Source organism: Jaculus jaculus, chromosome 4 (assembly GCF_020740685.1).
Source record: "Jaculus jaculus isolate mJacJac1 chromosome 4, mJacJac1.mat.Y.cur, whole genome shotgun sequence".
Lineage (NCBI taxonomy): Eukaryota > Metazoa > Chordata > Mammalia > Rodentia > Dipodidae > Jaculus > Jaculus jaculus.
In genome coordinates this window covers 113,280,694-113,302,808 of record NC_059105.1, presented here as the reverse complement: position 1 = coordinate 113,302,808, position 22,115 = coordinate 113,280,694, and the positions used below count along the sequence as shown (strand labels likewise).

The following is a 22,115-nucleotide window of genomic DNA, read 5'->3' as shown; positions in this document are numbered from 1 at the left end:
CCTAGAACCTCTAGTTCAGCCATAAAGGTGTTTTTTTTTTCTAATTTATTACTTATTTTTAGTTGAAATACAGAGATTTATGTGTCATCAAGTTGGACATCTTCAAATACAATTTGTTTCCATTGATTTCCAGGCCCCCTCTTAATCTCATCTCTTCTGCCTCCCCAATTCCCCTCCCCACTGTATCACACATATCTTTTTGCCCTTCCCCTCCCCTCTTCCATCTCTTTATAGCCATTCTAAATTTCTTTTCTCTCTCTCTCTCTCTCTCTTTTTTTTTTCTTTTGATTTTCAAGGTAGGGTCTCACTCCAGCCTAGACTGACCTGGAATTCACTATGTAGTCTCAGAATAGCCTTGAACTTACAGTAGTCCTCCTACCTTGGCCTCCCAAGTGCTGGGATTAAAGACATGTGACACATGCTTGGCAATTCTAAATTCTTAATCAATATAGATTTCTGGAGATTTGCTGAAACAGATGTGTCTGAATAGGGCCCATAAGGCTCAATGATGACTTTTCAACAAAGTCCAGCCTTTTCAGATTTCATTTCCTATAATTTTGATAACTAGCTGGGAGTACTCAGGAGTGTTTATAAGTGAAACCCAGTCTTCAAAGCCCTTTGAAGCATAAGGGCCCCTTAAGGTGCTAAATAGGAAATGATTACACAAGCAGACACAGATTAAGTTGATGGTAAGAGAGGACTGGGAGGCAGTGATACTAAAAGAGTTAAGATTCAAGGCTGGCTTATAGAGCACCCTTTAACATGTGGTTTGTTCTTCTAGTTTCCCCCTCTTTCATACAAATAACCATCCAAAATTCTACCATATTCTTTCTCTCTCTTTCATTTTTCAAGGTAGGGTTTCATTTTAGCTCAGGCTGACCTGGAATTCACTATGTAGTCTCAGGGTGGCCTTGAACTCATGGTGATTCTCGTACCTCTGCCTCCTGAGTGCTGGGATTAAAGGTGAGTGCTACCACACCTGGCCTACCCTATCCTTATGTGTTAGAAATTGCCATTGTTAGCAACTGTTTGTGAAATGGCTTATGAAAAATAAAATAATAATGTGCATTTTACTAGGTTTTTAGTAATAGGCACTTAAATAAATTTTGACAATGTAAACTCTCTTCATATCTTATTTTTTCAAACAAAAATATAACCATTAATATTTTTACTTATTTAAGAATGTATATTTTTCTACAGATAGTGATGTGTTTTGTGTAATACACATACCTAATTCACCAAAGTTTATAGAGTTTATAGTTGTTATGAAAAGATAGATAATTTGGATACTATTAGATCCTTAGCAGACTTCAATGATAAGAGGCCTCAGTTATATACACTTTGGTCCATTTATACCTTAAGTATGTACACAGTTTCAGCCTAGTGTCTTTCAAACATCAAGAACTCTTGTAAATAATTTTTAAACAATTTGAAATGTGCAGTTTAGAATCCAACTTCAGAGCCCCCCAAAGTGACAAAGGGTGTCCTGGAATGTTAGTCCTCAATGGTTACCAGCATTTCAGTAACTCTTCAACTGGAGTTTGGATGTTAATACCTCATCCATTGTGTGCAGTGGGTTTATGAGTCTGATCTTGAGATACTGTCTGGCCCTCTCTGAGCCTCAGTTTTCTTGTCGGAAAGGGCCAATGATGACATATCTTACTGGTTATAGGTCTTAAGTGAGGTGACTTCTGGCTTGGAAACGGCACAGAGTAGACCCTCGGTTGCTGACTGCTTTCCTACTCTTACATTTTGCCTTCACTTTTCCATTCCCTTCCCACACACTGTGGAAGCAGGTATTTGTTTTGGATTGTAACCCCGTCTCTTTAATAGCCTGCTGTGGCTGTTTACACAGAACAGGCCTGTGCACACAACTCTGCATGTTCTTACTAGCCTGTCATGTTACAGTGGGGAAATACACTCCACAAGTGACCAATGTATTCTAGCAAATGTGACTCAATACTGAGTCAGACAAAAGGTCCTCCGCCCTCACCCTGCACACATAATCATGGCCGTGTGTTGCATGTTCAGCTCTTTTATGGTTGTGATGCGCTTAGATCCAAGGCATTGCTTTTGGCACAGCAAGCAACAAACTATTTGCACAATACAAAGCAACCACACTGTAGGTACAGGCACAATTTTGTTTTCTTAAAGAATGGAACAGCAACCCATGATCTTGTTTGACAACCATGACTTCCAAATATGTGCATCCAGATTGGATACGACATAAACAAAAACTAGCTATGTGAAGTACTTGTGTGGATGGAGGCTCTGCAAGACACCACTTGAATCTCAGATCTAGTACAAGGTTCCCTGTTTACCCGCTCTCCTTCTGAAGCAGAATGACTGGGCAGCTAGGAACCCTTCAACAAAGAGACAGCAGCCAGGAACTGTCTGGCTCCATCACTTAGAAGTTTTCATTTTTATGTAAACAATGAAGATTTTCTTGGTACTCCATCAGGCCTTTCCAGGAGATGCTTTGAAATATTCCTCCCTCGAAATGTCAGATAAGCCGCCATACCATTTCTGAAGCCAGACGTGTTCTATCCTCATCTTCATGAAGAACCATTCATACTGGCGAGGCCACTTCCGCATCCCTGGGTGCCTGCAGGAGCAAAGGGGACTATAGTCACCCTGCTGTTATCAATGTGCACCTCTACCAGCATGGAACCTCAGCCTGCAGATCTGATTTGGACTGAGAGCTGATCAGCCCAGCCTGAGAAAAGCAGGAAGCTGTTGTCCCTACACACAGTAGCTAATGGCTCAATACTGGAGCCAAGTCCCATGGCTTGCATCTCAGTTCCACTTCTGATGAGCTCTGATGATGCTTGTGCTCTCATGCCTATCTCCTTAATAGTCACATGGGAGAGGGTGATGTTGCTCATCATGGGTGGCCTCAGAAGCAAACAGGAAGCACTCATAAACACTTGCATCCAGCAAATGCTCAGCTGGTGCTAGTGGTTGTTAGTAGGAAACCCAAGAAAGGCTTTATGCATTTTTGTATGAAATAATAACAAAATGGCAAGCTTGTGAAATGCTGCAGCTACTCATGGGAATACTGCTATTCCTGCAGTAGGCTGATAGCCAGCCAGTATGGACGGAGAATACCACATTTCACCTTCTGCCATCGACAGATTTGTCTTTCTCTGATGTGTATCCCTCTACCCACTGTAATATCTCTGGAGATAGGGATGGTGGTTCATCTATTTTTCTAACTTTATAAAAACAAAAATCTCTTTTATATCTATAAATGTTATCAACACAATTCAAAGACCAACTCCCAACTGGGCAGAACATCTGTAATGAAACAATTGTGATAAATCCTTAGAGAGATGTTTGATCATGTTTGTGGCATGGACTCAGCTGGGCAGGCTCATTTATTCTCACTGGAAGGCAAGAGAATGGCAGAGATTAGAATATGGAGGAATTGTGCCTAGAACACTTCAATGTGGGATGCTCTCCAAAGGCAGTGCTATCCACTGCTGGCACCCTTGACAGCTGGTCAGGGATTGGTTATGCCACCAGTAAAGGCCATCTGAGGCCCATCACTATTCTTGCATCAGAGGCATCAAATGTACAGCCCAGACATCCATTTATTATTATTGTCTGGTTTGGGGTAAACTTTCTTTTTTGAGGTACTCTAGCCCTGGCTGACCTGGACTTCCTTTATGCTGGGATTACAGGTCTGACCCACCATGCCCAGATTGTTTTTTGCTGAAGATAGGGTCTTGCTATGTAGCTTAGGCTGATATTGAACTCAGAATATTCCTGCCTTTGCCTTCCAAGTGCTGGATTTATAGGCAGATGTCTATAAATCATGGCAAACTGGCTTTAAACATCTTCGCACCTTGAAAACATGGCTTGCTTGGCAAATTCTACTTCTTCTGGAGGCACTGTGACCATTCGACCAGTGAGTGTTAGCCTCGCACATCGGGGATCTTCTGGATCAACAATATTTTTTCTGTACACAAGAAAACATTTTTAGATGTTAAACAATGATAGAACATCAACCAAAAATACTGTGGATTTTATTAAAAACTAAAATTAGTCACATTGCTGATTATGTCCTTTTAGATTTTCATATTTTTCTGTTACTATTTTAAAACGCTTTGGCTTAGGCAGTGTGAGACATGTATTGTCATAAGCTGGATGTCATTCAGGAGTTAGATAACATCTGAAATACCCTATATACAAGTTCTAGGACAAATGTGGATTTGTCATTAAATGGAGTGACATTTCATTACTGCTGTTTGGACCTGGAGGTACATGAAAGTCTATGTGCTAAGAGCTTAGTTCCCAGCTTGGCACTGTTGAGAGACAGTGGTGATGCTTAAGGTGGGGTCTGGAGGGAGGTCTTCTGAGCATTGGTAGGGATGCCACTGAAGGAGACTGTGTGACTATAGTCTTCTTCCTTATTTTTCTTCTTGCTTCCTTGTCATGAGGAGAGCAGTTTTCTTGTCATGTGCTCTCTCAACCTTGACATTTTCCCTTACCACAGCCCCAGAAGCAGTGGAACCAGTTGTCTATGGACTGGGACCTTTGAGACTATCAGCCAAAATAAGTTTTCCCTCTTTAGTAGTTGATCCTCTCAGCTGCTGTTATAGTAACAAACTACATCGATAGCCATGGATTTATGGAAGAAGTATTAACAAAAGAACATTATTCTCCAAATGCCATTCTGATAGTGGTTTCATCTAATAGAATGTTCTTTCTGGCCATGCCATGTGCCTTATGCACTGGGCAAGCACTGTATGTACGTGTTTGGGAGGAGCTTCCTGGATGAGGCAACATAATAATGCTGGCCATTCACATTCTTATATACAGTAGCTCCTCAGTGTCTGCAGGGGACAGCAGCTCTTCCCCTCCACCAATAGTAAGATCAATCAATGCTCAAGTCCCTTATGTAAGTGGTATAGTATTTGTAAAGACTGAACACAACCCTTCCAAACACTTACTAGCATCTCTAGGTCCTCTGTAACATACAATACAATGTAAATAGGAGTTACACTGCTTTGTCCTAGGAATGATGACAGAACAAAAGTTTGTACATGTTCAGTACACACCAATTTATTTTCAATGATTCTTGAGCTGAGGAGTTGGTTGAGTCCACAGATCAAAATCTGGGAATCTGTAGGGATCATTACTCATTGGTATCTCTTTTTACCTTATTGTGGATCATTTAATATACTATCTTTCCTCAAAAGTTTGTCTTGGAAGCCAAAAAATATGAGAATGTGAGGGAAGAAGAACTGATGGGAGTGGTTTATTCCAGCCTTACTTATGATGGCAAAAGTTGGAATAATCAAAATGCTTAGCATTGAAGTAACATAAAGAAACGGCCTTAATAGTACCACAAAATACAGTCTTTCAAAAGACTGACATGGAGCTATGGTTGTTAATCAAAAGATAAAGATAAAAACAGCTGTAGAACAAAATGTGCAGTAAGCGTTAGAAGGAAAAAATGAAGGAAGGAAGAAAGAAGCCAGATGTGGCTGTGTAGATCTGTACTCAGGAGGCTGAGGAAGGAGGATCATTATTTGAGGCTATCCTGGGCTACATAGTGATACCTTGGCTCAAAAAGCAATAAACAAAAGAAAGAAACCCTGACACTACACATGTACCAACAGGTGCTTAGAACAAGTTCTGGAAGGCTATAACCCAACAACGCAACTATTTGTTTCAGAAGGAGGGGTTGGGGTGTGCTGTGTGTGGACAGAGTCCCTCTTCCTTTTCGATGTCTGTGTTCATTAACACAACACTGCCAAGCTTCTCCCAGGGACAGCACTGAGCAGCCCTGCCCGCCAGCCTCAGGCCTGCAGCACAGGTCCTGTATCTGGGGGCTCCACGCTCTGTTGCTTTGATTTGCAGGAGAGCACTTGCCCATCTGTGATTCCTCCTGTCAGCACGGCGACACCTTTCTTTCCAGCAAGTGAGTATGAGTTAAACAGCATTTAAAACTTTGATTTCAAGAACTTCAGAGGTTTATGGATAAACATTACTTTAATGAAATCCAAATGTCTTTTAAAAATTAAGAAATATAACTTTATGAGCTTCATTATTCCATTTTTATAAAGTTGTGTATTTTAAAGAGAAGCAATGTCAGAAACGACGTTTATGAAAACAATGATTTTTTCTTTTTCATCATGCTTTTTTGAGATGTATGATGTTTACATGTTTGTGTTTTGTGTATCTTCAGGCAAAACAATTATATTAGTTTTGTAACCAAGTGCTATAGACGGGGTGGCCTGAAGGGCAGGCAAGTTTGCGTTCAGCAGCTGGATGTGTGGCAGCAAGGTGTGGGGAGGGCTGCCTTCTCTGCGCTGCGCTGCCTCGCAGACGCCCTCGCTCCTGTCTTCACGCGGTGCTCCCTCTAAGAGTCGGTGCCCCTTGTTATAAGGGCACCCGGCGCATGGGATTATGCTGAACCTAAAATGGACATATTTTAACTCAGTTACCCTTTTATTTGGAGACAGTTAACCTGTTTCAACCACATTCTAGAGTATTTTGGGGATTTTAATGCATGAATTTTAGGGTAACACAAGCCAGTCCACCACAGAAACACAACTATTTTTATTTTAATCACTGCCAAATATTTTTATGTGTGTTTGGCTGTTATTTGGGGCATTGTGAGTGAGAGGACGACTGGTAGAAAATGCTGTTTCTAGGAGCTCTACATTCAAACTCTGGACATTTCTGAAGGGCCATGGAAAAAAGCATTGACTAAGTCCAGAACAAATAACAGATTAGCTTTGTTTGTTTGTTTGTTTAAAATATAACATATTTTAGGCATGTAAAAATTATTAAAATGGTAAAATGTAAAAAGTAAACTTATAAACACCCTTGTATCTATTGGGGCTTAAAAATTATACCCCATGATGCACTGAGTCCTTGTAATCCTAGCACTTGGGAGGCTGAAGCAGGAGACATTCAAGTTCCAGACCAGCCTAAGCTATAAAGTGTATATCTGGGGAGAGAGAGGAGAAGAGGTGAGGGGGGGAGGGGAGAGGAGAGGAGAGAAAGGGAGGAGAGAAAGGGAGGAGAGGGGAGAGGAGAGGAACGTATTCCAAAGTGAAGGCCCCAGAAACAAATTTTCTCTTGCCCTACTGTCTCTTACTCTTCATTCTCCCCAGAGACTAGAATGCCTCTTCCCCAAGGTTATGTAAACCCCTTGTGTGGAGATCAGGTTATGCCATGATATAAGTTTCTCCATATTGTGTAAAACAGTGGCTTTCAGGCTGTGCCTTGTCCAGTGACTCTAGTCAGCTTGTCAGTAGAGGCAGAGACATGGCTCCACATTGTCACCAGCAGCCTGAGATTTCTTCTCAGAGACCTCCATTCAGGTCAAGCCAGAGCCATAGCTTCGCCCCAGAAAAGTTTCAGGATGAGATAATATGAAGCAGAGTTAGAGATTACTGAAAGACATTTAAAAATTATTTTACTTATTTGCAAGCAGAAAGACACACACACACACACACACACACACACACACACACACACACACACACGGAAGGATGGGCATGCTAGGACCCCTAGCCACTGCAAACAAACTCCAGACATATCTGCCACTTTGTGCATCTGGCTTTGCGAGTACTGGGGAATTGAACCTAGATTGTTAGGCTTAGCAAGCATCTTAACCACTGAGCCATCTCTCCATCCCTAAAAAGACAATTTTTTAAATCAGATTTAAGAAGAGGGGTTGCTAGAAAGAGAGGTACTCAGGGAAAAAGTAAGGCTCACCGGGGAGTGTGGGTGTGGGCTTCTCAGAGGTCAGTGGTACTTCATGGTCTTTACAACAGTCACAGGTAGAATTTTGGTGATTTCTGTAGATATCTTCAGAGGCTTGCTAAGGAATTTAAATGAGATTACAGTGTAGTTTCTTTATTTATGTGTGTCTCAAGGACCAGTAAGCAGAAAATTCTCTACTATGCCTAGGACTTCAGCTCAACTCCATCTTGCTGTAAACCAGTGGCCTATTCCTGTCTCTACAGACAACTCCACTTCCTGGTTCTATAGCCCCGCAGCCTGGCAACTCTGAGGTCTGCAGCTTGGCTGTGCCTGCTTGTAGCAACCCTATACCTAGCTTCCTTCATATCTTATCTCAACACCTGTGATGACTCGTGAACTCCTTTAATTCTGTGGCCTCTTAAAATTTATTAAGCTGTTAACTAAACTGCACACACACACACGCACACACACACACGCACACACACACACACACACACACAAACTTTATGATGTATGAGATCTGAGAGTTAATATTAGTAATTAAGACTTAAATAAAAGAACCTATATTTGCCAATGGCCATATATCAAGGGAAATTAGGACTACTTGACAAATTATAGCCAATGAAGTTAATAAAGCTTATGAATTTATTGTTATTTAATCAATTCCAACATTGTGGAAAAACTAGGTGGGTATGTTTCTGGAATAGCATGCTCACCATACCTTGTCCCCTAAATTAGTCATAAAAGCTAAAAGTAGCGCTCTAATTTTCCCTGTTTTTTTAAAACATATTTATTTTTCTATTTAGTCTCATGTGTGTGAATGTGTATGGGGGCACTAGGGTCTCTTGCCGCTGCCAATAGATACCCGACTTATACATCACTTTTTGCATTTGGCTTTTATGTGGGTACCTGGGCTAGCAGGCTCTGCAAGCAATCACCTTTAACCACTGAGACATTTCCTCAGCCCCATACCCCCCATTTTTAATAAAAGAGTTGTCTGTAAAGAATTTGACCATCCTTATGAGTAGACCATAAGATCCCCAGTTCAAGAAGGGTTCTGCACCTGGAGGAAGGACAGTTTCACAGAGAAGCCAAGGTGAACCTGAAGACAGGCTCTGCTGGATTCCCCACTGTCTGCTTCTGTGAACTCAGAACTGTTTAGCATGTCTAAATGGCTTCATTAATCTAAACCTAAAAGTGGACAGTCCACCCTGGGCTTTGGCAGTTTCAATCTGAAGACTCCAATGCCTTTAATGTCTTTTATTTGCAAGAAAATAAAGAGAGAGAGAGAGAGAGAGAGAGAGAGAGAGAATGGGCATACTAGGGCAGCTAATTGCTGAAGCTGAACTCTAGATGCATGCACCCCTTTGTGAATTTGGCTTTACATGGGTACTGGTGAATCTAACCTGGGTCCTTGGGCTTTGCAGGCAAATACCTTAACTGCTAAGCCATCCCTCCAGCCCATGCTTCCTGTTCTTAGAGTGTCTATCTATAGTTGCATGGGTGTGGGTCATAGCCCTTGTTGTAGGTAGAAAAGAGCCCTTCACTCCTCTACACATTGGAAAATAAGAACTCTTAAGCGAGGTTAAAGAAGGGCAAAGACCCTTGCTTGGGCTGCAAGGACATTGAGAAATCAAGCTGGAGCTGAGCTGAAAACCTTCTCCATATAGATCAGCTGACAGAAAGCTGGAAAAAGTTATGCTACATACAGCCCTATGGGAGAGGGAAATCATCAGTGGAAATAAATAACAATGGACACTGCAAACCTTAAGTTGGGCCAGCCAGGCCAAATGAGCCAACAGGTGCAATAGTGGCATGTCTGTTATGGGAGAAACCCACCGCTCACTAATTGAACTGGAGGTCTACTCCATGGGAGGGAATACATGCCTGGTACTGAAAACCTATGACAGGGGAGGTCATGAGCCCTAGGGGTGTAATGCCTGCTGGTGCCTGGCTATATGCATATATTATACTCACTAAACTTCCCTGAAAGTACTTCTCTAACATTCATACTCATATATTAATGCTACTCCACTTTTGGTTATAGAAGCTTGTCTTTTCAGGTGGCAGTGACCTCTGGGATAACTCAAAAGGTACTATAGTGCTGAGAAGAACTGACAGAGGAGTGCTCAGCACTAAAACACTCTATCACACCTTCCAAGACTCAGGGCCCATTGTAGAAGAGGTGGCAGAAAGAATGTAAGAGCCAAAGGAAGGGTAGGACTGCTTACAATGCAATCTTCCAAAGACAACATGGCCTGGGTATCCATGACCTCACAGTGGCTGGCACTATGTACACAAGACCCTCATAATAGGAGTAAAAGATGATGACATCAAAATAAAAGAGGAACTAATTGAGAGGGGGTGGGGATATGATGGAGAGTGGATTTGTAACGGGGAAATTGGGGGGGATTATCATGGTTTATTGTCTAAAATTATGGAAGTTGTCAATGAAAAAAGTTAAAAAAGAAAACAGGAGCAAAGGCAGTTTCATTCAGGTGCAGAACAGAGTTATGTTGCAGAACCAAGACTCAGCAAGACCAAACCAGCACTCCGTGTAGGACAGCGGGCGTAAGCTTCTACCGTCTACGGCTGGTTGCTGACATCAATAGGGTGGTGCCAAATTCTATAAGTCCTTTGGAATGTTCAGGTCAGAAAATAAAACTGGTCACTCCAGTATTTCTCAAACCTTTAAAGGTATTGTTAGATTCCAGAAGATTGTTCCCTCCGGCAGATTCAACATCATGTCTGTGTGGCAATCCTGTCAGCAAACTGCTAAGGCTCAGGAGGTGATTTCTGTTTCTCCCTTCCCTCTCCCATTCTGCAGCCATTTTGATTTTGCATTTGATTTATTAAAATATAACACCCATCATACAACTTTGTCCATTCTCAAAGTGTTATTACCTTTGCTCAAGATTTTTTTAAGGAAGGTATACGTAATGAATGCTCTGCATATATCACCACAATGCCATTTTCTTCCTCTCTTGTTTGGTACCTTTAATTCCGTGCTATTACAGTCAAACGTGTTTGAAATGTTCTGGTACTTGTACAGGCATCAATGAGTGACATTTTGCCTTCCGTGTACTAAACATGTACATATCAAATCATAATTGTTCTGCAACTCAATGCTTTCCACTCAATTCCTTTTGAGTGGAAACTGTATGTTGATGACATATAGTTCTATTTCTAATTCAACTATTCTTTTCAACAATATAGTAGTCAATGGCAAACATACATGTGCGCATTGCTTCTTCTTTCTATGTTAGTTGCCCTATTTTCAGTTAAACTTGGTTATAAATGATTCTATAGTAATCATCTTGTGCATGACTCCCTGGGCGCATATTCAAAAGCTGCAGCTGGCATTGTTTCTCTAGCTTTATAAAGCGGCTTTGTAATTTACCTTCTGAGAAGAGTGATCCTATGGCTGCACATTCTTTCTGACATTTGATATCAACCACATTTTTTTTTTTCCAATTGAGGTTCCAGTAGTATTTTACTGCATTTTGTTGACTGTCCATGAAGTTAAACATGTGTCAACACTGACTGTTGCATTTTACTTTTCAGCTTGTTTTTCTGTTAGGTTGGGTTCTTTACCTTTCTCTTATTAATCTATAATCAGTCATCCTCCCATGTTCTAGGTACCATCTTTGCCAAGATATCTACATACTTATATTTAAGTTTAAGTCTATCTAGGGCTGGAGAGATGGCTTAGCAGTTAAGGCATTTGCCTGTGAAGCCTAAGAATCCAGGTTTGATTCCCCAGTATCTATGTAAGCCAGATGTACAAGGTGGCACATGTGTCTAGAGTTTGTTTGTACTGGCTAGAGGTCCTGGTGTACCCATTCTCCCCATTCTCTCTCTAATAAAAAAATAAAAATAATTTTAATCTATCTTTCTATAATAGAATCTCCTAGTTATAGTTTTAAGATAAAACATTGCCTGAGCTATACTCATAGGAAATAAAAACATTTGTTGTTTATCTGAAATTAAAATATATGGGCTGGAGAGATGGCTTAGCGGTTAAGCGCTTGCCTGTGAAGCCTAAGGACCCCGGTTCGAGGCTTGGTTCCCCAGGTCCCACGTTAGCCAGATGCACAAGGGGGCGCACGCGTCTGGAGTTCGTTTGCAGTGGCTGGAAGCCCTGGCGCGCCCATTCTCTCTCTCTCCCTCTATCTGTCTTTCTCTCTGTGTCTGTCGCTCTCAAATAAATAAATTAAAAATTAAAAAAAAATTAAAATATATGTAGTGTTAGTCAGGTTTTCAACACTGACAAAGTACCTCACCAAAACAATTTATGGAAGGAAGGGTTAATTTGGCCCATGGTTTCAGAGGTACCAGTCCACTGTCAGTTGGCTCCCCTCTTGAGGACCAGAAGGGAGGATGAACATCCTGGTAGGAAGCACAGAGTGGAGAAGGTAGCTCACTTCATGGTAGACAGGAAGCAGAAAGGGATAGAAAGGGGGTAGTGGTGAGGTGTATCTTTTGTAAGTCATGTCCCACGAAATCTACTTTCTTCAATTATACCTTACCTCTAGCATTTTCATCACCTGGCACAACTGTGCCACCACCTGGGGACCAAGCCTCATACATGAGCCTGTGGGGGTATTTCATATCCAAGCTATCTCATTTTGCCTGGGCCCAGAGAGCTCATGGTCATCTTATAATACAAAATGCATTTAGTCTACTTCTAACATCCTCCAAAGCCTGAATAGTTCCAGCATTGTTCAAAAGTTCAAGTGCAAAAATCTTTTCTGAGATTCAAGGTGAACTTAGCTGTGAATTAAAAAAAAGAAAATTATATTTTACCACATACAATGCTACAGAGTAAACATTCTCATTTCAAAAAGGAGGAATGTGGGTATAGAAAGGAGGGGCAGAATCAAAGGAAGACCAACAGGGTTTGTGGAAGGGGGTGAGGCAGAAAATAAAATGCAAATGCTAGAATATGGGGAGGAGTGCTTTGAAATGCTGTGTTCAGAACATGAGGTTGTTGTTGCATTCATGACCTCTCAGTGACTGTCATTACCTGCACAAGACCTGTATAATATTGGGCCCACTAATATTTCATTGTTAAATTGTTTTGTTTGTTTTTCAAGGTAGGGTCTCACTCTAGCCCAGGCTGACCTGGAATTTACTATGTAGTCTCAGGCTGACCACAAACTCACAGTGATCCTCCTACCTCAGCCTCCTGAGTGTTGGGATTAAAGGGATACACCACCATACATGGCTCTACCATTAATTTTTGCATTTAACTTTATTATTCCCTTTCATCTGTTTTCTCTTTCTTACTTGCTGTATTTGTTTTCAGTTATTAAGTGGAGTCATGTACTATTATAGATTTTCCTCTAGTGAGCACTTCATATTCTGCTAGCAATGGTTTCAGTTGGTTGCATTTTATGCCTCCTGATTTCTATTGTGGTATTTACTCTCAGTGAGTGTGATATCAGAACTCAAAGCTGGTACCTCTCATGTGAGCCTCTGTACAAGTGTTGAATCTTTGCTCTTTGAGTACAGGCAGGAGCTGGGTCCTATCTGGCCAATGAAACATGGTAAAGGTGCTGGAGTGACAATCCAGTGCTCATTAGATATTGAATGAGGCTCAGTCTTAGTTTACTGTAGAAAGTGAGACTTCTGCTGGTCTAGAAGTAAACTGTATGATGTGACTTGCCTGCCAATGTAATGGCACTTTGATTTGTACCTTTAAATAATTCTACTTAGGATGAATTTGTGTTTGGCATGATATAGGGATGTATTATTTTTAAATTTTTTCCATACATACAACCAGTTTTTATTTAAATATATTTTTTAATTATAATTTTACTTTATTTGAGTGAGAGAGAGAATGGGCTTGCCAGGGCCATCAGCTGCTGCAAACAAACTCCAGACACATGCGCCACCTTGTACACCTGGCTTACATGGGTCTGGGGACTTGAACTTGGGTCCTTTGGCATTGTAGGCAAGCACCTTAACCACTAATCCATCTCTCCAGCCCTATTTAATTATTTTTAAAATATTTTTATTTATTTGCAAGTAGAGAGAGATAGACCAACACAGAGAGAGGGTGAGCATGCCAGGGCCTCTAGCTGCTGCAAATGCATTCCAGATACATACACCACTTTGTGCACCTGGCTTTCTATAGGTACTGGGCAATCAAACCTAAGTTGTTAGGCTTTCAGGTAAGCACGTTAACTACAGAGCTCATAACCAGTTTTTTTTTTTTTTAGCACTTATTTGAGGACTTCTCTGGTAATAGTTATCTGTATTAGTCAGTCTTTCATGACTATGACAATCTGAAAAAAACACTTATAGGAGGGACAATTTATTTTGGCCCATAGTTTCAAAGGGTTCATTTAACCTATGGTAGGTAAGTGGATGTAAGCTTGGGTGAGGCTGGATGCCATGATGTGGGGCTTGTGGAGGAAAAAAGTCACTTACTTCAAGGGAGTCAAGTGGCAGAGGGTTAACAAGAGGAGAAGACTAGGGACAAGACATATTGTGGTGATTCAGGTGTCCCCATATACTTAGGTATTTTGCATGCTAGGTTCCCAGCTGAAGAAGATTTTGGAATTCATGCCTCTTGGAGGCAGTGTATTATTGGGGGCAGGTTTATGGGTATTATAACCTGTTCCCCCTTGCCAGTGTTTGGCACACTCTCCTGTTGCTGTTGTTCACCTAATGTTGGCGAGGAGGTGATGTCCACTGTCTGCTCATGCCATCATTTTCCCCTGCCATCATGAAGTCTGTAAGCCAAAATAAACCTTTTTTTCCCACAAGATGCTCTTGGTTGAGTGATTCCTGCCAGCCATACAAACCTGATTTCAATACATTATCTTTCCAGGTCATGTCTCTAATTACCTACTTTCCAACTAAGACCAGCTCTTAAAATTTTCACCTTCTTCCAAAATAGCACCACCAGCTGGGAACCAAGCCTTCAACAAGGTGCTCCAGGGGGTGAAACCCTTCATATCCAAACCATAACATGAATAAGACATACAATCTATTTTTCCTCAATTTTTATTAATATTTTCCATGATTATAAAAAAAAATCCCGTGGTAATACCCTCCCTCTCCCCACTGGAGGGAGCATGTTGTAAGGAGTCCTACCCTTCCTTTGGCTCTTACATTCTTTCCACCACCTCTTCCGCATTAGACCCTGAGCCTTGGAGGGCGTGATTGAGATAGTACTCAGTACTCCAGTTACTTCTTTCCAGCACTATGATACCTTCTGAGTCGTCCCAAGGTCACTGCCATCTGAAAAGAGAAGATTCTCTACCCAAAGTGAGAGCAGAACTAATACAAGGGTATAAATGTTAAGAGAAGTGCTTACTTGGCAGTTTTATAAGCATAGTATATACATTTATCCAGACATCAGCAGATGCTACATCCCTAGGGCTCATGACTACCCCTCTTTTAAGTTTTCAATATCAGGGATGTATTCCCTCCCATGGAGCGTGCCTCCAGTCCAATTGGAGGGCAGTTGGTTTCCACCATATCAGATGTGCCAGTATTGCACCTGTTGGCTCATTTAGCCAGGCTGACCAATTATAAGGCTTGCAGTGTCCACTGCTGAGTATCTTCACTGGTGGTATCTCTTTCTCCCATTGAACTACATGTAGAATGGCTTCTTTCAGCTTTCTGTAGCTGGTCTACATGGAGGAGGTTATCAGCTCAGTTCCAGCAGGATTTCTCAGTGGCCTTGCAGCCTAAGTATGTGGAGTCTTCAGCAATAGGGTCTTACCATCTATTCCTGGTAGGAAACCAATGGCCTCAGCAATGGCCTATAATGTTTGGGGGCATCAGGGACCTCCCTGGCCTATAACTCATTGGAGGTATCCCATCCCTGGCACTGAAAATTTTCTAACAATAATCAATGGCTCCTGAGTGTTCCATTGTCTGAAACTGGAGGATTTCAGTTGGTTTATTTGCATCCTCTTAGATTTTGATTAGCCCTCCCTCCACCTTTTCTTTACTCAATCTCTTCCCCTGACCTCACTTTGGGCCTTTTCACCCCCATTGATCTATTCTTCTACTTATATATATATACAATACCAACCTATTATGTACCCTCCTCCCTTCCTTTCTCTTCCCTTTATATCTCCTTTTTAACTTACTGGCCTGTGCTACTGAGTTTTTTCCTTCTCACACAGTAGCCCAATCATCTGTAGCTAGGATCCACATATGAGGGAGAACATGCGGTGCTTGGCTTTCTGGTCCTGGGTTACCTCACTTAGTATAATCCTTTCCAGATCCACCCATTTTCCGGCAAATTTCATAACTTCATTTTTCTTTCCCACTGAGTAGAACTCCATTGTATAAATGTGCCATATCTTCATTATCCACTCATCAGTTGAGGGACATGTAGGCTGGTTCCATTTCCCAGCTATTATGAATTGAGCAGCAATAAACATGGTTGAGCATGTACTTCTAAGGAAATACGATGAGTCCTTAGGATATATGCGTAGGAGTGCTATAGCTGTATTGTATGATAGATCTATTTTTAGCTGTCTTAGGAACCTCCACACTGATTTCCACAATGTCTGGACCAGATTGCATTCCCACCAAGAGTGTAGAAGTGTTCCTCTTTTTCCACATCCCCACCAGCATTTATGATCATTAGTTTTCATGATGATAGCCAATCTGACAGGAGTGAGATGGAATCTCAATGATAGAATCTATTTTTTTAAAAATAATTTTTGTTTATTTTTATTTATTTATTTGACAGCAACAGACAGAGAGAAGAAGAGGCAGAGAGAGAGAGAGAATGGGCGCGCCAGGGCATCTAGCCTCTGCAAACGAACTCCAGATGCGTGCGCCCCTTTGTGCATCTGGCTAACGTGGGTCCTGGGGAATCGAGCCTCGAACTGGGCGTCGTTAGGCTTCACAGGCAAGCGCATAACCGCTAAGCCATCTCTCCAGCCCGACAGAATCTATTTTTAAGGCAAATAGTTTAGACTTGTACAACCATCCCCACAATCTAGTTTTTGGGGTCCTTGCCTCACCATGTAAATATCCATGTCTGTGACAGACACAGGTTGCTGTGGTAGTGGTAGGATTAAGTTAAGAAGATTGTGGATAACGTATGTCAGCAGGTGTTAATCTATATGCAACTTGGGGGGCATACTCAGGTGTAAATGGAGATTGGCTGTGTTTGTTATAGCTCCTTTTCCAAAAAGCTCAGGGGCATGTGGGGAAAATATATTTCATATGGCTCCTAAAACTCATATACTTTTTATAATCCTAAAGATGATCAAACAGGAGACCTGTATTTTATCAGTAGCAATTAAATAAAAAAAAAACATGGTGAGGGATATGATGATGTCTACCAACACCATGGTAAAACCTAGGCTCCATTTTAAGCAAACCATGACAGGCTCTAAGTGGGATGTATAGATTGGTTCAGATCTCCTTACCAGTTACCTTTTCACTTATTTAGTTTCATAATTTCATTATTTTTCCATTTTGAAGTCAGACATGATTTTTTGGTATGGATATATCTTCTACTGTAAAGATGGCTTGTTCTCACTATATCCACCTGAAGTAGCAATAGACCAGTACAGCAATGCTGGTGTGCAGTAAATGGGTAACTTAACAGGCTTGGGCTGTTCAAACCCCATGCCTTCCCAAAAAGGGTCTGTATTCAAGAGGACTGGCCCTTGTTCCGATCCTGGATGACAACTTCGAGTCCTTGGAATATCTTAACTGATGTGAGCATTTTGTGCATCGGAGGCCTGGAGCCAAACTGCATCATTTGGCTCGTGGGAAGTTTAAAGACTAAGCAGCTAAGATCAATCATGCAGCCACTGGAGTACTGGATTACAGTAAAACCTTGGTTACTGAAGTCTAGGTAAGCTTACTTGTTTGGTAATAGTTTGCACAATGTCATGCATCATTGCTGAGAGAATTAAGCATGTCCCCATGCAGTTCCATGGTAGGGGACACCTGGAAGGTGCTGTCTGGCATACCTAGGGCTTCTCCCTGTGTACCTTTTACCTTTGGTGATCTTGCTGTTTCTCTTTAGTGTAATAAACTGTGAGCTTCTGAGTCCTGGGAGTCCTTCAAGCAAGTCATCAAGCCTAAGGGTGGTCTTGGAGACCTGACACAGCTGGCCAAGCAGCCTCTGATGGCTTGTTATTTCACAAAGGGAACAGCATCAAACAGCTGTCTGGACACATGACTCACCAACACTCACTCTTATTCATTAGGTTCTATTGAAATCTTGAGAAAGCTACATATGTCAAGCTGGGCATATGCTTTGCTTGTACATAACTTGTTTTCACCTGCCTGGAAGTTCTTCCTTGTTGAGAAAAATGCAACACCCTGCTATGTCCTAACAAGAGAGGGTAACAGTGGACATGCCCACATATTCAAGCAAATTACTTCACATGAGAACATGCTGTGCTATTTGAAAGTGTTAAAATCTATGGTGCTTTTAACATGGCAAAAATATAGTTGCTGAGTTATGAATTTTTCTTGTGGGTTAAGATAAAAAACATAACAGGATGTAATCAAAATAAAGATGGACTCTACATTGCCCATTATATAAAAAAGCTGAGATACATAGGAGACAATACATGAAAACACTAAACAGGAATCAAATTTTATGCATTAGAAGTCATGGGAACTTGTCTAGATGAGAACACCATCAGTTTTATTTTTTCACTATTCAAGTTAGTTTCTTTAACAAAATAACTCTTAAGTAAGTCATTATAGGTTAATAATAAGAATATATTGCATTCAAATAACAGCATTTTTTTTTTTTTTGCTTCCCCACTGCTGGTGGTTATACAAACTAAAAAGAAAAAATATATTTTACTTATTTATTTATTTATTTATTTATTTTTGGATTTTCAAGGTAGGTTCTTGCTCTACCTCAGGCTAACCTGAAATTCACTATGTAGTCTCAGGGTGGCCTTGAACTCATAGCAAGCCTCCTACCTCTGCCTCCTGAGTACTGGGATTAAAGGCATGTGCCACCACTCCAGGCTGGAAATATATATATATTTTAATAGGTAAATGGAGGACTTTCCATTTATATAATAGGAAACTCAGCTAACCTTGGCATCACTTTCTTCCACCTGTGGTAGGCAGGCTAAGGGTCTCTCAAAGATGTCTACTTTGTAGGGCTGGAGAGACTGCTCAATGGTTAAGGCCTACAGAGCCTAATAACCCCAGTTTGATTCCCAAATACACACATAAAAGCCAGGTGCACAAAGTGGCCCATACATCTGGAGTCCATTTAACTATTGCATTCTAAAGTCCCGAGGACCTGCACAGCCTAACTCAGCCAGCATACCCCCTTCCCTGACCATAGAGAGGGGAGTAGGGAGTGCTGCAAGAGCAAATTTGGCAATTCAAGCTCAAGGTGAGGTCATTAGGTCATGAAGGTAAGGCCCCAGTGAATGGGGTTTGTGTTCCTATAAAAGAAACTCCCAAGGACTTGCTCACCTTCCTACCACGTGACGACACATGGAGAAGTCAGTGTTCTACACCCAGAAGAACCCTCAAAGGAACCCAGCCACGCCGGCCCTGATGCCAGGTCCTGGCCCCCAGAACTGTAAGCAGCAAATGTTCTTTGTTTAAGCCACATAGTCATGTACCTAGCTACTGAAGCTGGCAAGAAGCTGCGCAGGAGAGCGGAGGAACTGAATGTGGGAAATGCTGTAAAGGATGCCTTCCCTGGTTCCAGTGAAGTGTGGGTGCTTTTATGTGTAGTGAACACAGAGGGGTTGGTTTGTTTATTTCAGGAGGTTGATAAGCCTCAGAAGAAAAGACAGTCACCAAGAGAGGATGAGCCCAACCACAGAGCAGAGGAGGAGGAAGGAGGGAACTGCTCTTCTGTTCAGCAGAGAGGGCCTGTGATGTGCACCGCTCCTCCACTGTGCCAGCAACTTTCAGATTCACTAAGTGAAAACACAGGATGTAGAGTTAAACCTGAAATTTTTTTTTAATAATTTTTAAAAAAAAATTTATTTATTTGAGAGCGACAAAGAGAGAGAGAGAGAGAGAGGGAGAGAATGGGCACGCCAGGGCCTCCAGCCACTGCAAACGAACTCCGTGCGCCCCCTTGTGCATCTGGCTAACATGGGACCTGGGGAACCGAGCCTCGAACCGGGGTCCTTAGGCTTCACAGGCAAGCACTTCACCGCTAAGCTGTCTCTCTAGCCCTAAACCTGAAATTTTGATAAGCATATTTTTTCATCCTGCATTCTTCTGGGTATCCTATTGAGGCAAGATAGAAAGATAGGAAACTTGTTATGATGCAGGCAGAGGAACACAGGCTCTGTCCCTGAGATCTCATGGGCTCTTAAAAAGAGGAGACTTCAGACTTCACATGACTCCAAACTTCAACTACCGCTAACTGAAGCCAAAAGGTCTATAAAGCTAATATCTTAAATCTTTAGCACTCCCCTCTCATTTCTAGGCCTAGGACATTTCTAGCTATAAACTTTAACTTTTAACTTTCTTATGTTATACTTTTTGAGCAATGTTAAAAGGGAGGGGATGGTTTCTTAGCACCCTTTTAGGGATGTAACTGAAGAGCCACTAAAATAGTATATGTGCTTAATACAAAACATGGAAGTGGGACTATTGAGGTATCTGTACCCAGATTCAAGCATGTCTTTTCTTTCCCCAGATGGCTCTCTTTAGAGACCTACACTCATGGTCTTGGGTGTACTTCCATTCCCTTTCTTAGCATCTTTCTTCCTCCTAAGCCTCATGCTTAGGCTTGTATTAAGATACCTTCAATAAAATCTCCAGCTTTGTATCATCAATCAGCTCTTCCTAGATTTAATCCTAGCATAAATGCCATGAAGACTTTTCTGGGGTTTCACCTGGATGGAAGTCTCTGGAAAAGGGAACTCCTCAGGCTGCTGGGAGAGGGACAGACAGGTTAAGACTGGGGGTAACCAGGAATATAATTTCCATCCTGCTCTCTGTGACACTATTGCATATAACATACATATACAACATATTTATTATAACATACTTCTGGTTCTCAATATGGGATTTCTCATCCAATATTTGGGACATGCTCATATTAGCAAAGTGTTGAAGCTAAAATTCAAATTTAACTGGGTGCCTTGTATTCATTAGAGTATGCTAGCTATGCTTTCTTCCCTAGTCTTACCTGCAGCAGGGCCTGTTGCTTCTAATATCCCTGGGGGCAGTGGCAGGACAGCACACTCCAGATGTGGTGATAAGGCTACCAGTGGTGACTGAAGAGAGGAGAAATAACGCAAGAGGATCCCTCATGGGCTGTATCAAATCACTTGTCAGGACCCTGGGGTTTTCAGGAAGCTCCCTGCTTCCCAAGGTTGGAGGAACTTACTTTCATTGTGCATTGCTGGCTTGAGTAGCCTATAGGGCTGTAGGGTTTGGCTGTGTTGATTCCACTTCTCCATCAGGAGAGAAGGCCTTCTCTGGGGCATTTCTTCCCTCTCACCTGACCTTGTACCAACCCATCCATTCTCTGCTACACTGGGTGGCTTATAACCCCAGAGTACAGAGGTCTCAAGGGTAGGATCAGAAAAGCTATATATTCACAGGTGGTCATGGGAGAACTGCTGGCCTGCCCAAAACCCCTGGTCCAAAGTGACAGAAGCTGCACTGTGAGGTAACATCTGTCCTCCTGATTCCTGGCTGTGGTCACTATCTGGTGATGCCCTGGCACACAATTCTGTGAGCTATCACTGCTAGGTGCCATGCTTGCCAAAAGCCAGTAACTTTGAAATATTTTGGTTTTCCTATAACAGATCCAAATATGACATGATCATTTAATCCAGGGGAGTCAAAGCACTGACTGAGGAAAAGGGTTTATTCTCTGGGTGATGGTTTCCAGGCTATCGTGCTTCATTAGACTGAGGTTCCAGAATGACCTTAAATAGAGAGAACCATCTGTGAGAGCTCGTGTGCAATAAGGCAGCATTGATGACCTGGGAGCTACAGAGCATGTTGTAAGACAGTGGGTTCCTGCTGAAATGGTTTCCAGTTAAATGAGAAGCCTGTCCTCCAAATATGAAGCCACCTTTGAGATAAGTTATCCTCCTGTTGCTACAATAAGTTCCTTAACACTCACCGTAGAAAATTTTAACTTTAACATAATTCCTTCCTATTAGCTTCTCTTGTCTACCCTCTACCATGTTCTCTCCACTGAACCCCTTCTTCTTTCCAAATAGTCCCTTTTCTACTTTGGTGTCTTTTTGTTTCCTCTTGTACAGGTCTTATGTAGATAATGATAACTGTTGTGCGGTCATGAATGTAACTGCCACTTCATGTGTGGAAGACAGAATTCCATGGCAGTCCTCCCCGTCCTCTGGCTCTTACGTTCTTTCTGCCCTTTCTTCCTCAATGTTATCTGAACAGTCATATTTGTTTAGCTACTATTTGCA

The 22,115-nt window shown here is 41.8% G+C and overlaps 1 protein-coding gene across 1 annotated transcript in view; it reads right to left on the bottom strand.

Moving 5' to 3' along the window:
- Positions 1 to 306: 306 nt before the first annotated feature.
- Creg2 (cellular repressor of E1A stimulated genes 2) overlaps positions 307 to 22,115 on the bottom strand; it is a 47,065-nt gene continuing 25,256 nt past the window's right edge. The window contains exons 3-4 of the mRNA XM_045148267.1: positions 3,848 to 3,961; positions 307 to 2,605 (exon numbers count right to left, since the gene is read on the bottom strand). Of these exons, the coding sequence (XP_045004202.1) occupies positions 2,458 to 2,605; positions 3,848 to 3,961 (262 nt within the window). The 3' untranslated portion in view covers positions 307 to 2,457. The remainder of the gene's footprint in view (positions 2,606 to 3,847; positions 3,962 to 22,115) is intronic.